Genomic DNA, 16,824 nt, shown 5'->3' on the forward strand with positions numbered 1-16,824 from the left:
CACCTGACACCTCACTAAACTATCATGGGAGGGGGCAGTGTTAGGTCACCCAGCTACAACAAAACCAGGATATATACAAATGTTGGATTGTGGCTGTACCTGGCTCATCAGATATTAACGTGACTGACAGATTATCCTTGTGGTCCAGAACATCAAAAGTACTTTTTCTGGTGATCAAATTACTCAGATTAAATTAATTCTCTCAGAACATATGCCTGGAAAAACTTCAAATGCTTTCCATGTGACAATCTTTGATGCTGCACCAATACCCACTCTAGATGAATCTTTGTAAATGATGTTTATTTTACAGAAATTGACTTATGTATGAGCTATCGGCATATTCCTTTCACTGAACAGTCTACAGAGCACAGCTTTTACCACTCCATACAGTAGAGGTTCAATGCAGTTTACAGTAATGCCTTTTGGTCTCAAAACAGCTTGTGCTACTTTCATTCGCTTATGATAACACTGTTATTAATAATTTCAACTGGGAACAACATCTAAGTGACCTTGGGTCTCTATGTGATATATTAAGACCGGCTTACCCTGACTGTTGCCTAATGTGGGTGGGCTGTTTTATCTCATTGGGATTGATACTGCTTCAGTTTGGGAGGCCCAGAGAGGGAGTGATCTTTTGTTTGTAACCGTACATATATACTGTACAGGGACAAGGGTAACACTGTATGGTCCTTCCACATACATAACAGGGCACAAATATGATAGTATGTTAACCATTCCCAATTAATCAGAAGTTTTAAATAAAGTCATAATTTTTGGAGCAGGTAAAACCCAAAACATATAAACCAAATATTAAATTACTGCACCTTATTGGTACCAACAGCAACTCCTGCCTCAACAAGTTCTCTCCACATTTCCTTGGGTGGGTTGCATGAAATACCAGTCAACTCTACACTGTATATCTGCCCATCTGCCGTCTCTTGAATCTCTACTGCCTGTAATATACGAAAATAAGTCACACCAATGTACCCACAATATCAATAAATATATCTGGCTCACACACTCAAACTACTCAGTGAGTCTAAGCAATAAACTTACTAATATTGTATGTTTCACCTACACTTCAGTCACCAGAGAAAACTGGTTTACTGTACAAGTGTCTGCCAGAGTCAACACTTGCTGGATTACTGAAGCTGGTGCTGCAGGGTTTAAGAAGAATAAAGACGATTTACCACACTCACATGTGCTGGAACTCACCAGGGTAAATTTCTTGTTATTGGAAAATATAAAAATTCCTGAGCATTTAAAAATGTTAAGAATTTGCCAAAGGAATATAATGGACACAGTAATGCATGGATGGATGAGATCTTCTTGTGTTGTTTCCACTATGGCTTCTCAACTGGGATCCCACATGGTAAATTGACCATGTATTCATAACTTCTAATATCTATACAAGTTTCCTTTAGCAAGTTACTGTATTACATATGGTTATATATTATTCTTTTGTTTCTGATAGTTGTAACTTGCAGTTAAGTTACAAAATTTAAATAACACAGAGTATGAACTATTGCTGATTCACTAAGAAATAATAAATCATTTGTATGGTAGTATTTTGAAAAAGTTATAAGGCTGATATCATCAAAATGTAAAAATTGTAATGCAATGATAATGTACAGAGGATGTTCCACCAGTGATCTGATCCATAAGTTAAGACATAAATATTCAACTGAGAGGGAGGAGGCACCCAAACATCCTCCAGATGACAGTGATGTGAAAAGAAAGCCAACTGAATAGAAAACACTGGGGAAGAAATATTGGGGAAAGTTGCAGCTGTCGATTGATTCTCAATAAATGTCACAATAAAGAGCGAATACATAAAAAAAATGATTACTGAAAAAGGTTTCTCACTGCTCAAATATCCAACTAATGTCATGGATCTTGTGTAGTAACAGTATGAGATAACAAAAAAGTGTAATAATAGATGTTAACTCAAGGCTAATGGATTGATTGACTGAAGTAATTACATCCCTGGCTAAATGGAGGGTGTATGTGTAGTTTATCTCTTGATGAGTAGAGTAGAGACATGTAGTAATTATAATCAAGAATCATAATCATTGGAATTGATTTCACTTTTAAAGAATCGTAATCATAATTGATTCCATCATCTTGGAAAACCAAGGAATGGTAATAATTTTCAAGACAAATGGAATCACACTCAGGATCACATTCTGTGATCACAACATTAAACTGACACTGTGGAGTACAAAGGTGGGTGAGGCTGGACCTCTCCCACGCCACGGGACACAGAGTTAGCCAATACCCAAAGGATTTAGCGCTTCTCTAATCCCACCTTCACCCGACCCCATTACCTGAGTTATATTATTGGCCAACAATGTGAAGAGTGGGAGGTGCCCTGGTGATGTTTGGACAACTGTTGGCTTAGTAGTTCCCATGACACTGGAAAATTAGTCTTACTCAGCAGCATGTAACAGAAATTTATGATGTTCTGAATTTATATAAATACTGTACATTAGTACAATATATGGGCGACATAGAATTTATAAAAAAAATATTGGTATACTATATATAATATAAAGTATATAGGTGTAAACAACAACAGAAGAAAATTTGCTGACAACAATAAACAGAGTGAGTAATTAAATCTGACGAGGACTCCAAAAAATTACAGGAAGATCCAAACAAACTTTTCTCATGGTCTGAAAAATGGCAGATGAAATTTAATGTGGAAAATGTAAAATATATAGCATAGGAAACTACATTGGGAACCTGTTATCAGATAAACAATGCTGCTACAGAGAAATCCGACAGTGAGAAAGATTTAGGGGTAATGATAAGTAGGAACCCAAGATAGAAATGCTCGAGAAAAAGGCTAACAAGGTACAGGTATAGAGAATAAACGTTCATATCGCGAAGGATACCTGTACAGTACCTGGGTTCATACAAAAGAGTGTTAGTTACTAAACTAGCGAGGTTACCCTTAAACTTTGATCACCGTACTACATATTGGATATTGATCCCCTAGATAGCATTCAGAGGAGGCTGACAAGGCTAATTCTATGCATTAGGAACCTTGAGCACAGACAGATTAAAGCATCTGAATTTGCACTCCCTCGAGAGACGTAGAGTGAGGGGGCGATAGGATGGGTGTGTATAAATGGAAGTCGGGGCTACACAAAGGTGATATAACAAATGTACTTAAACTATCCAACCAGTAGTGAATTCATAGCAATGGTTTTTAATAACGCAAATGTAGATTTAGCCAAACAATGCCTTGGAAATAGAGTAGTGGATGAGTGGAACAAGTTACCAACATTACACACCAGTCATGACAGTGATTATATGTTGTTTTCTTTTGTTTACCTAATTTGGAATCGCGGGAACCATGATTACAGTTTTTTATGCAATCGTAATCAATTATATTTGTGGAGTAATCATAATACTGTATGTCAGTCACACTATAGTTTACATAACTGACAGGTTCACCAAAAGGTCAGACCTAAAGATGTGCAAACAATAGAGGCTTTATTATATATTGAGAATTGTGACCTTGTTAATAAACTTGACTCATTGGAGGCATCATTATTAAAAAATCAATCAATCAATCAATTAATAAATAAAAAATAAAAAAATAAAAAATTATGTAGTAGAATCCACAATAAACTAGCTACAAAATTTGTAAATACCCTGCATATGGTGCCAAGTATATTAAGGTATCTGAATTTATTTTTAGTTAAAAATACAGATAGACCTTAAATAACCAAGTACTAGTCTATTTACCTTATAAAAATTATTCAATAAACTACCTTAGCAGTCCAGGTGTCAGCACTATGACACAACTCCCAAAAAACTGTGATGGCCTTCTCTTGCAGGTGACTGGGGATGGTGATGTGTGCCAGAGAACACAGGACTGCCTGGGCAGGAAGCTTTTCCACCAAGGACCGAGGACTAGCATGAACCTGTGGTACAATACAAGGATAATGAATAATATTGTACTGTACATACATTTATACACAGCTGATCCCTGTAAAATATTTATCTATCTTTCTATTTTTTTTCACTAAAAATCAATGACTTTTCAATTTAGACATATATGTAAAATGATGACTACTGGCAGATCAGTAACAAGACATAGTGAGTGAATAAAGCTAAATAATAACATAGAAGGAAACAGATGTGGGTCTGATGATTAAAAGGAAACTGGTACTGTACAGTGTTTGAAGTTCATATAAAAGATAAAGTCAACAATACAAACCAAGTTGTGTCTAGTCACACAATTATTTACACATTTAGTTGTAGAAAAGCTTAGCTGCCTCCCGAAAGTTGGGAATGCTGTACAGATGCCGCAGCTACTTCACTCCTGAGCAGTTGCTCCAAGTATATAAGGGATTCATTTGTCCTAACTTGGAGTACTGCTCTCATATCTGGGGTGGCTCTTCTTCTGTCCAACTATTAGATAGGATGGAATCAAAGGCATTTCGTCTTATTAACTCTCCTCCTTTAGTTTATAATCTTTCTTCCCTTTCTCTTCGCCGCAATGTTGCTTCACTCTCTCTCTTTTACAGGTACTTTAACGGGCAATGTTCAGTGGATTTGGCATCCTGTGTACCGCCGGCAAGGCCGTGGGTTCGTAACACACGTCTTGCCCGCGGTGCCCACCATTTCTCTGTGGATGTCGGTCACACAAGAATAACCCGTTATAGTACCTCCTTCTTTCCTCACACAGCCAAACTGTGGAATGCTCTGCCTTCTTCTGTGTTTCCATGCTCTTACAATCTGTCTCACTTTAAAAAGCTGGTTTTCCGGCATCTTCGTGGTGTAGATTAATACAGTATGACCATTTTTTCTATATTGTCAATTTCTTTCCGTTCTTTTTTTTTCGCCCCCCCCAGGCTCCGTTGTGGGTCGTTTGACCTGTGCCCGGGTGGGCTAATTCCCGTAAAAAAAAAAATGCCCTGTGGTATTCCTATAAGATGAAATCAACATGATTGAAAATATTCAATATAGGGAAATCATACACTGTAGGTACTGAAGAGACAATAAAACTAAACCAGACATTGAGAGATAGGAAGTAAGGTACGTTCCTGCAGATAACTTCATGACCCACAAAGATGTCTTAACACTATAATACCAGTTGAATGTGAGTTGATGTACTGCAGTATTTCTTATATAGGCCATGTAACATAAAGATGGTGTTAAATATTCTGACACTAACCTTGTTGTATCAACTGCCATAATCTCATAAGTGTTGTTTATGGAACCAAAATTAAACTTTTGCTGGACATATCATCCAACCTTTTTCATATACAGTATATATATATTTAACATTCACTCAGTTGAACACCTTAAATAATTATACTGTACTGTACCAAGCCAGGATATATGACTAAACAAGATAATCAGTACAGCTGAAAACTGAAGTACTGTATGTCCATTTTAATATTGTTTTATATCGGGTCATACAGATACCCGGAAAGGCTAAATCTGAGTAACTTACCAGCTTTGGGAGTGTTACCCTGACATATCTTTTACCTAACTGAAAATGAAGAGTAATTTATGGGACATATGGGGGTTACACCGGACCATGCTGAACCACCGGAGAACTGATACATTACCATCTAAATGCCACACACAAAGAAGATTTAATCAATAAGAGCTCCAACGACGGGCAGCCTAATGTGCAATTTACCTGATGACTCGGTACCACTAAAGTTTCTCCGTGATCCACGAAAAACACTTTCTTCCCGCCATCCCTTTCGTTGGAGATGACCCGCGCCCGGTAGTACCTGTGTCAATATCAAAGGTAATATATTAGAGAAAAAACTTTACCTTAAAAGTTCTTGTAAATTAGAGATGAAAAGACAAGTTCATTTGAAACAAGTAACATACATTTAATTATTCAAAGTCACCTCCAACCAAGAATGCTTATCTCCAGGTCCTCTACTCTTCACCTCCAGGTACAATATTACTTTGGTAGAGTGTAGAGGTGTAGGGGTGGGGAAGATGGGGTGGGGTGGGGTGGGGTGTGGGGTGGGGTGTGGGGTGGGGTGTGGGGGTGGGGTGGGGTGGTGGTGGGGTGGGGTGGGGTGGGGTGTGAGTGTGGAGGTGTTAGAATGTGTGTGTGTATGTGTGTGTGTGTGTGTGTGTGTGTGTGTGTGTGTGTGTGTGTGTGTGTGTGTGTGTGTGTGTGTGTGTGTGTGTGTGTGTGTGTGTGTGTGTGTGTCAATGAGTAGTATGGTGGTGGTGGCAGCCTCTTATATGTTATGATCAGTCCCACAAGACAGAGCCGTTTACCTTACACCACAAACTTGCTCCCAGGACAATATGAAGATGAGGGATATTGTGCCAAATTACAAAGAAAAAAGTAGCGTAGTCATTTTTCCTTGGGGTTTTTTTAATTTCATAACGAGTTCCCATACTGAATGAGAACTGAAAATAAGGAAATGAAGTTATGAAAATTATCTCAAGAATATAGCAGTTGTCTTGGATTGGTAGATTCCTCCCTCCTCCCATAATGCACCACTGCCACACACTTCCTCCTCTTCTCTCGCCACATCCACCAAACCAGCCATCACTCACCTCTCCGGTAGTGATGATATGCCACCACTATTTGTACATGACAGCGGTCTATTTTATTTTATATATACGAGGTCTGCCCGGAAAGTATCCAGCCATTGTGAATATTGTGAGAACTGGTCGCGCGGCCTTGATGTAACTTGGCAGCCACTCAGAGAGGACCGTACTGCGCATGCGTGAACAGCCACACTCCCGTGGGACAACTCGGATGCCCGGCAGACGCCGTTGAGTGAGCGTGGGTGCTGTGTGACCGTCGCATTTACAATGACCAAACAATAACGAAGGAGTACTATATCGAAGTTCTTCGCCGGCTGAGGGATGCGGTAAGAAGAAAACGACCACAGCTGTGGGCAAGTGGTGTCTGGCAGCTTCATCATGACAACACGCCTGCCCATTCTTCACGTCTCGTGCAGGGTTTTTTGGCAAAGCATCGCATCACCCAGGTCTCTCAACCCCCCAACAGCCAAGATTTGGCTCCCTGCAACTTCTGGCTTTTCTCAAAGCTAAAATCGCCATTGAAAGGGAGGAGATTTCAGACCGTGGACGAGATTAAGGAGAATGCGACGAGGCAGCTGATGAAGATCCTGAAATAGTACTTTGCAGACTGTTTTGAAAAGTGGAAGGGATGCTGGGAGAAGTGTGTGAGGTCCCAAGGGGAGTACCTTGAAGGGGACTAAGGCACCATTGTCCTAGGTAAGCAATATTTTTTTTAATAGTAAATGGCTGGATAATTTCCAGACAAACCTCGTATATTTTTTTTTTACCCTAGTCTTAAACTCTAACCTTAGTGGATGCCTTATTATGTAAGAATGTACATAGACTGTATATTATAGTATTAATCTATACTATATATACAGTATTTATTTTTTTTAACGGGCAGTAGCCCACCAGGACACAGGTAAATGGCACACATCAGGGCCGAGGGGCAAAAAAAATAATAATAATAAATGAAGATTAACAAAAGTTAATAAAACAAAAATGTAATAATAATAATAAATGACCATAAATTAAAAAAAAACAGTAGTGAGAAACAATTTACAGTATGTATGTTGTGTTGTCAATAGTAAGAGAAACAATTGAGACCCTGCAATTGTGTGTAAATGAGGCAGAAAGTCAGATTCATCAACCTGGGACTTGGTCACAATTTTTTTGATGCCATAACATTTAGCATAAAATAATTTCATAAATTCATTAACATTTTTACTATAACTGACCAGTCCAGAACACAGCCTGTTGCGGGTTTTCCCAATAAATTTCTTTGATCAATTACTTGCATACTGTATTAGCCCATCCATGATCTGTGAATACTTGGGAGTTGGCTGTACTGTACTTGAAGGTGAAAAATAGCAGCCATAAAAACCAAAGCAAACCTAAATTCCCCCTACCTGTCATCTGAGAACTTGGCAACACAATACTGGTAAGGCAGCAAGTTAGTGTTCTTGTCCAACTGAAGGTCTTCATCATCACCTTCCTTACAACTGGACTCTTGTTTGGGGATAAAATCTTCCAGTCCTGACTCAAGACTATTCAAGCTACAAGGAGAATTCTCAGATTAGGAAAACATTCTCAGATTAGGAAGATATTTGATATTCTCAGAATATCAAATTAGCATAGGTTCAGTGTATTATTTTATATTAAACTCTAATGTCAATGTGTACCAATAACAAAATCAACAGGAAATACTGTACAATGCCTTTCTAACCTTGCAATTTTGTCATCTCGAAGAAGGAAGAACCAATGAGGTGACACAACCTCACCAATCTTCACCTTTATATCTACAGCAAGTGGTAGGTCCTCCTGTGTCAAGATAATGGCTGATGTTTCACTAGGATACTTGTGGGTCTTCTGGTCTTCTTCAGGGCAGGTATCAGTTATTGTGCCACATCTCAATTTGTCTTTTATTACACAATGAGTTGGCATCTCTAATTCTAAGTTGTCTTTATGCTCTATGCTTTTGCTCATTAACTCTGTCTCTGATTGGGTATGATGTGTTTTACCAGAAGTTTTACTCAAAGCACTTTTCTCACCATTCTGATACAACAAATCTTGGTCATGCAGTGAAATGCCAGCCTTTGTACAGAGTTGCTTTAATATTTTTAGATGAGTAGGATTGTCAATTCCATATCCATGAGTAATTAGTTTCCCTCTGATTGATCCTCTTGACACAAATAACTTCCCTACTTGCACAAGTTCTTTGACTGGACTTAGCCAGATTGTCTGACCAAGAGCCAACACAATTTGGCCAACAAACTTGTTCTTGCTACCACTTGTGAAGACTTCGTGTACAAACTGGGACGCTTCAAGTGTCCACTCCTTGTCATGATCCAATGGCTTAATATGGCACAGATAAACCTCAACAATGAGTTCTGGGAAAGCTGCAAAATTTGGCGGGAGAGAACAAGCAGCTTTCAGCTCAACAGTTAGTTCCTTTCCTTCATCCACAAGAAACACAGCAATCATAGGAATGTTATTTGAGTAGTTTACACTAATAATCTGTGCACGAGCCCAACTGCCTTTATCTTCCACAGCACAAAGCAGGCCTGGTTCAACATATGTTAGGGGTTCACGTTTTGCAGGATCTGAAAAGTGTTGTTGGAGATCTAGAAATAAAGATATATAGTGGTTTTTCATATCTAACCTACATGTTCTTGCCTTGTCACGGTATTCTGTAAGACGAACTAAATACCGTGAGGCATTTAGTACCTTTACAACATCGAAGGTAACTTCCCCACTTGTTATTGAGCTTTGTGGAATATCTGTTATCTTTACCTCGTGTCTAAACCCACAGTAAGGGACAATGGGACACCTACCATATGCCTTGAGGTAGTAACAGAGTGCTTTGTTTTTGCAGAGTTTGCCCTCTTCTGTCACAGAACCAGCAACTTCCTCATCGATATGACCACACACCCTCTTCAGTTCCGTCAAGATATTAGGGACCGTGCGGAGCATTGCTTTTGACACTATCACGTGTGATTCACAATTCCGAGATTCCCGGTTCAGGTCGGGAGAAAATTTATCTACCATAAAGGCGTACTTCAGTGTAAAGCTAGAAACTGGTTGAGCTATGTAAGTATGGAAGATGTTATCAGCATCAGCAAGGTCGTGCTGCAGGAGAAGGAGTTCTGCACCTCTGCTCACAACCAAAGTTACAGCTTGCATTTTGTGCCATGTATACACTATCTTTCTTAAATTCCAGAAAAGAATGGTGCTAGGGACAATTAGTGAATATATGGAAGCAGCTTCTAGCAAGGCTTTTATCTTGTCCCCTGTCATGTCATCTCTCACAAAGATTATATTTTTCTGGGGTCTTCTATACAAGTTCTGTACAAGCTCAACAGCTCTTATGAGTGATGCATCCCCACTTGGCACCAGGTGTACTTTGCTTAACACCCTTGCACCAATGGCTGCCTCACCAGGTGCTGAAACAATAACTGTAGGATCCACAAGAGGCAATAAAGTTCTAGTCAAAGAGTCAAATAATTTGGTCCACTTAGAACTGACCAATACTATTTGCTGATTCAAGTCACTCCGGCCTTGCTCTTTCCTCACCTCTCCCCATGAAATAATTAATTGCTTTATTTCTTCAGAAAATAATTTCAGACTTATATGAGCATCATCAATAACCAAGTGGCAACACCTGGCTAGAGATGTGGCAGGCATATCCTTTTCCTCTGGACCAAGGCTTTCCCCTTTAGTGACAGACACAGATGTAAGGAGTCTTACAAGGCAAGGGGGTGTGGTGACGAGTATATCGCACCCTTTGTGTAGAAGCATTTTTGTATCTTTGGCTTCTTTATGTCCACAACCACCCCATGCTGTCATCACCTTGAAGGTAACATCAGCAGGTAACAGGCTAACGATGCTCTCGGCAGTACATTTTGCACTACGCCAATTACTACATATTACCACCATGACTGGCCCAATACCAGGGACAAGACGAAGGCTGATGTGTCGCCATGTATCTAAGATGGTGGAAATCAGTGGCACAACATACCCTACCGTTTTCCCACAGGATCTGTCACCTACTATGATTGTTGAACTGCCACGAGTAATTGCTGGCCAAGCATAAGCCTGTAGCCGTGAGGCTTTCATGCCTACATTACTAAGGACGTTCACAATATGACTATTCAAAGTGGAACTAATCATATACTCATTTAGTATTACTTCTTCTTCTGCAATGCGCGACTCACCGGCAACAAACACTCGAAACAGCTTAGCAATGTTTAGTGCTTCTGAATTGGGGTTTTGTGCGAATACATGTGCAAATTCCCCTTCCTTAAAGTCAGAGACCATCTCACTGGACCAAATATCCCGGCTATCAGAAATAAAACAGGTACTCAATTCCAGATGGTTGATTATATTTTTTCTCCCAAATAATTGGCCGTTTTCTTCATCTTTGTTAAATGCATCGTGATTTCTATCTCCGTTTTCAGTGTTCTGGCTTAAGTGGACAGAAGTTAAGGATTTCATTGCAGGGTCTAACTTGTCTGAACTGTTATTAGGTCTTGGGTGACCTACAGCCTGTACAGTTTCTAACAAGAGAGAGGACACCCATAAGGGAAAATCTGTTTTACTGAAACATTCAGGTTTTACCTTATCACAACCCTTTGCAGTATCTTCTCTCCCTTGAATACCATTGCAAGTATTATTTTCACAAGGTTCAGTTAAATGTGTGTCGTCCACACTCTTTTTCCTCAGTACTGTCCTACTATTTTTTGATGGAGTTAGTTGGCTCTCTTCTCTTGTTGCTGTCAAACCTTTATCCTGTTGGTCAACAATATCAGCTACTTGACTCAAGTTCCAGCCTTCCTTATCTTGACAAGAAGGGAGAATGGGAGAAGTTTCAGATGAATCCTCCCTTTTCTTAATAATCCTTTGACCAATTCCTCCTTTTAGTTCTTGAGATCGAGAAGTTGACCCTACAAAGGAACTGTTAAGACACACATCAGTGTAATTTCTTGTGTATAGAGAAGCTGCCTCCTCTCTGGTGCTTCTAGTATCCATCTTGTCTGTCACTGATGAGCACTTCAGATATCTTTCATTATCAGAGGTTCCGTCTTCAGTGAGTGGAGCTTGAACCAACCGTGACGCCATGAGTTTGCTTTCGAGTAATTTCACAGGAGCAGGAATTTCTTCCAATTCAAACAAAGATGATGAAGAATGACCACAATGTTTAGTCTCCACTACAGTAGGTTGAGTGGTTGCCTCGAATGAAAGACTAGAATTAGTGGACTCACTTGACACATGGTCTGCTATTCTGCAAGAAAAAACACAGTTTATTTATACAGAGTATCTCAAAACATTTTATGTATTTCTCCTAACTTTCATTTCTCATAATAACCTTTTCTAAGCAATCAACTCCTGTTTCACCTTGTCTTTCTCATGTATGTCATTTCAATCCATAACCTATCGATTAATATTCTTTTCAAATCTTGTACTACAAGAAAACATCTTCCTTCAACCCTAACTAATAATAAAGTTCAATATAAAGGGCTACTTTTCTGCCTTGCAATAAATTTACAATTCACTGATTAAGTCACACGGTGAAGAACATAAAGATTTCCAATACACTGAACCCTCACTTAATGCCGTTTTTGTCCAATACGATTTTGGCTATACACAAAGATATCTCCGTTAGCCGGAACAATTGGTGCATAGCACTTCTGGAAATGAGAGATTTCCGGGTAACCAGACGACTCTCTCAAAGCCGGAAAAAAATCCTTCATTCCTGAAATTTTCTGTAATTTTCCGAGTAATGAAAATTTTTTTTCAGAAGTTCCAGAATGATACATTATTTCATCTCTCAAACCCAGAAAAATACCTCCCATACCTGGAATATTCCAAGTACCGGAAAACTTTTATTCTTAGTTATCAGAGATCCAGGTTTGAGAGATTCCAGCTAACGGAAATATTACTGTATGCGTTTAAATATATGTGAACAAATAACTTGACCAACACGGAAAATTTGAATATAAGCGAGCTAACAAAGTTCCGCCTTCGCCTTCCTTCCTCCTCCTCGGCCACGCTCCAGTTGGAGACGCCCGCCGGAATAGCTTACGTGCTAGTACTGTCAACATCGTACTCTAGCGGTTTTGGAACTTTTGGTATTTTTTGCATTGCTTTGTGTGTTTGCCCTTACAGTATGGCCCCCAAACACAGAGGTGATGCTAGAGGTGGTAATACACCCATGAAAAGTATAAAAGTGATGACATTAGCCGAGAAAATAAAAGTGATGACACATTAGCCGAGAGAATAAAGACTTTAGAACAGTTGGTGCGTGTGTAGCAACGGTCACCCCAACCATGAACATCATCTGCCAATCTGAAGCCAATGAACCCGATGATTCATAGACTTAAGAAATAAAAATCATCCCAATTTCATCATCGTCGAAGTCTTATTCATCAACCACCATCACCAGAAGGCTTCACAACATACAGTAGGGTTGGGATATATAGCCATATTTTATAATGATTTTTTTTATCTAGCAACTACCAAAATTATCGACGTTTTCCAATATATTGCAAAAAATCTTTTTGTGAGGGAAATAGGGCAGGAAATATTTCAAACGTAACGCCATGGTAAAGAAATGTGTTATTTGCTCAATAGGGGCACCACCGTGGCTGCTCACTCACGCATTCACGCGTGTCCGCAGTCTTTCTGATTCAGCTCTTAAAAACATGCAACGCAATAATGTTGCTATATCGGGTCCAATGATAAAGAATGAGGCAATGGAAATACTGTACAGACACTTCTCCTTCAGAGAGTTGGAAAGCCAGCAAGTGAATGTAAATTCACAGCGCGCCAAGGCTGGCTTCACTGCTTCATCAAGAGAGCTGAGATTATGCTGCATGTCTCTGTCGGGGGAAGCTGCATCGGCCGACACAGCTGCAGCGGAAAAAGTAAAGATAGATTGGAAAAAAAGTGGAATTGTGATGAGACAGGAAAAAACTGGTAAAAGATGCCAAAGAAGATGTATTTAATGAAAGCAGAAGGAGGCTGGCTGTGAGTCGAGCGGCACGAGCGATGAGTCAGCAGCCAACTCTGCTGCAGATTACAACTTCTAAGGTGAGTGTAAATGGGTTGCTGGTGACGTGAAAAGTGAACTGAGGATAATGGAAAGCTTAATGGAGAAAAGATCTAATACTGTAACTAATATTTTTGGTGTTCGTTTATGTAGGTGTGGGATTGTCAAGTGAGGGTGGCAGTGTGGCGTCTACTGCCGAGTCCGGTGTTCCCAGGATGGTGTGTCAGCTGCTGAGTCTGGTGTTCCTTTTTTTTTTTTTTTAGGGAATAACCCACCCGGGCACAGGTAATCGACCCACAACGGGGCCTAGGGCGGTGTTCCCAAGTCTAGTGTTCATTGGTGCTTTAGTTATTAAGAAAATAAACTCGGCAAGTCAAGTTTAGTCAGTTATATTGACCTCCAGAACCTAACCCTGTTTTCCCCATTGACTACATGTAATTATACAGTATACAGCCAACCCTCGCTTTACGCGGTCCCACTTAACGAGTCGGCCCGGTCTCTATTTCAATTAATCCCATATGTTATGTTGTTCACTTTACGCGGGCCGCCGTGGGTTCAATTGACAGCGTAAAGTGAGGGTTCACTGTATAGCGATTTAGTACATAGCACACATCCTTGGACCCTATCTCACGATATATCCCGACCCTACCGTATACTATATTATCATCATCATAGTTACATTACAATCATCTAACCATGAATACAATAATGTGATTCTACAATGAATATGATTCAATTTTTATGGTATATTAGTTCTATTATTATCATATTTGTGCATTACTTAAATGTTTAAAAGGTATGCATTTCACGTGGTAAAAGCCCTTACTTGGCCACGATCCCACCATCCCATTTTTCCCATAAGCTAAGTTAAGTTTCCCAAACGCGATTTTGTCCAACACGCAGTTTTCAAGGAACCTAACTCCCACGTTGGGCGAGGGTTCACTGTACGTATATCCTTAAATCAAATTTCAACTCCTGTGAATCACTTTATTTTAAAACAGATTTTTATGCATAAACATTGTCAAATTTATTGGTGTGATAAGAGTCATGCACATGGTTCACAAAATAGAATGTTTATAATACCACATCCGTAATACCCACATTGGAGAAATTTTTAATAGAGAAAAGAACAATGTTGTTAAATACAGATTATATAGAGTGAGAAGCTTGTGCACATTATCCATCCAACTGTGTTAATTAAGCGAGAAACAAGAGACTGAAATACAACAGACGAATGACTGGGGTGTCACATGTCGGCCCACACCGCTCTCTAGGATTGGCTAGTTAGGTGACACCGGAGAGCGACCAATGTCAGGGAGGGTGGTTCACGGCCTGTATGCTTATATAAATTCTCAAATGTTTTGATTTACGATGTTTCTTTATATCATTGTTATTTAGTTTTGGTTGTTAAGACATTATGTAAGAGCCATATTCTGTTTTGTAGGGTATAAGGTGTAAAATATTTGATGTATTGTATTAGGATTAGTTGGCAACCGAGCCATATTTGTGTGGTGGTGGTGACGGTCAGCGAGAGCCACCGACTGAACTGGACAGCACGGAGAACCAGGAACTCTGGGCCTTATACACACACACACCGACCCGGGGTACAAGATAGCCGCCGAGTTGTGTGTGAAGTAATTGGAGATATTTGGACATAATAACTTGCTCTGTGAATGTAAATACTGTAGTGTAATATATGTCACTTTTACACGACGAGTTTCCATAAGCCCTTCCTCTCGGTCTGAAAGTCCTGTGACAACTGACAATGAAGCAGAGGAAAACACGACAGCACAAGAGAGATCAGGTGAGATTAAGTGAAGGGAGAGCCCATCCTACTCCTGGTTCTGTCAACCCTACACTATAGTAGGAATGGGCTTGTAAGTGAAAAAAAAAAAAATAAATAAATAAAAAACTGTATACAGTCTGATGTGATTCAGGGAATGAAACATTTTGTCTAAAGAATGAATATCAAGGTTGTACTAATATGATGGTTAGAGTGTATTTGTGAGGCTTCAGAGAGCGAGCTAATCCACAAGGGGAAGGAGATAATAAATCAGGAAAAGGATGACATTAAGTCTACTACTAACCTGGAATTCAAAGGATTATCACATACATCTGAAGACTGAGGAGCTGAATGTCTACTTGAAGTCGAACCAAGAAGTTTCTTTAGCGCTCGGCCTTGACCAAATGAACGTTGCATTAACCCCTCGTCTTTTCCACCGTCCATTCCTTCACTGGAGAGTAACGTTTCTTCTAGATGAGGCAGGGCAGCATCATTCTGCAACTCAAGCTAGAAAGAGACGAGATATTTTAAGGTTAACAAGGGCTGTAAATTTCTCCTTTATCTCCTAGAAGAGAATTTGGTATTAAGATACTTAGGTTTACTTTAGATGGCTGACAAAGTAATTTTCTAAAAGCTCCCAAACTTACCTGATACTGATGTGTTTGTGTCACTGAATTATCCTCGACTCCAACGTTAGCTTCTGATGAAAGAATATCTGGAGGAACTGAAACAACAAAACTTTTACTTTATATTTTTCCATCATTAAAGTAATTAAGTTAACAACACACAACTCACCCCCAGAATTTTCTCTAAACCTTTTTAAAAAGATTAACATTTAATTTCCTAGGTGACTCATTACTGGGTTCTATTCACTTTTTTTTTCTTTAAGTCCATCAATTAACCAATTAACTGTTCAAGAGTTCTGTTAAAAGTCGTCCTGTCGAGGGAAAAAAGTAACACCACCAGATACTGACCGATAATATAATCGTTGAGCTACACCATCACGGCCATGTGTCTGTGTTGGCCTGACTATCATTCACACAGATTGTTTGCATCATAAATAGGAGGGGGGGGGGGGTAGTTTTAATACATCATCATCATCATCATCATCATTAAAGCAGAATATTGTAGACAAGGAGACTAAATCAGAGGATACATATCCAAATATGTGAAGAACCACTTCCTTAATTACATTGATTCTTGTGAGGAAAATAACCCCGACATTCACAAATTGGTTTTTGGCAATGACTTTCAGGATGCATCCTTTGTGATAACTGGGGTATTACGATACATAATAATAATTTGTGTGTGAAAACCATTTGTCTCAAGAGGAGCAAATAGACAAGTACTATGAATCCCCAGACCTAATCAGTTGGAGAGATACTAGTGTAGCAAAGCACAAAGCAGGCATATCAATAATATTCTAAGTCACCAAATAGTTGTCTCTGGGGTTCCTCATACCACA

General features: G+C 39.4%; 1 protein-coding gene across 1 annotated transcript in view; it reads right to left on the reverse strand.

The window, feature by feature from the left end:
- Positions 1–16,824, reverse strand: part of LOC121860124 — a 56,607-nt gene that overhangs the window by 12,116 nt on the left and 27,667 nt on the right. The window contains exons 8-14 of the mRNA XM_042357157.1: positions 16,007–16,083; positions 15,664–15,866; positions 8,255–11,809; positions 7,938–8,084; positions 5,666–5,762; positions 3,783–3,935; positions 825–953 (exon numbers count right to left, since the gene is read on the reverse strand). Coding sequence (XP_042213091.1) covers positions 825–953; positions 3,783–3,935; positions 5,666–5,762; positions 7,938–8,084; positions 8,255–11,809; positions 15,664–15,866; positions 16,007–16,083 — 4,361 coding nt within the window. The remainder of the gene's footprint in view (positions 1–824; positions 954–3,782; positions 3,936–5,665; positions 5,763–7,937; positions 8,085–8,254; positions 11,810–15,663; positions 15,867–16,006; positions 16,084–16,824) is intronic.

Source organism: Homarus americanus, unplaced genomic scaffold (assembly GCF_018991925.1).
Source record: "Homarus americanus isolate GMGI-L3 unplaced genomic scaffold, GMGI_Hamer_2.0 scaffold5831, whole genome shotgun sequence".
In the NCBI taxonomy this organism is placed as follows: Eukaryota; Metazoa; Arthropoda; class Malacostraca; order Decapoda; family Nephropidae; genus Homarus; species Homarus americanus.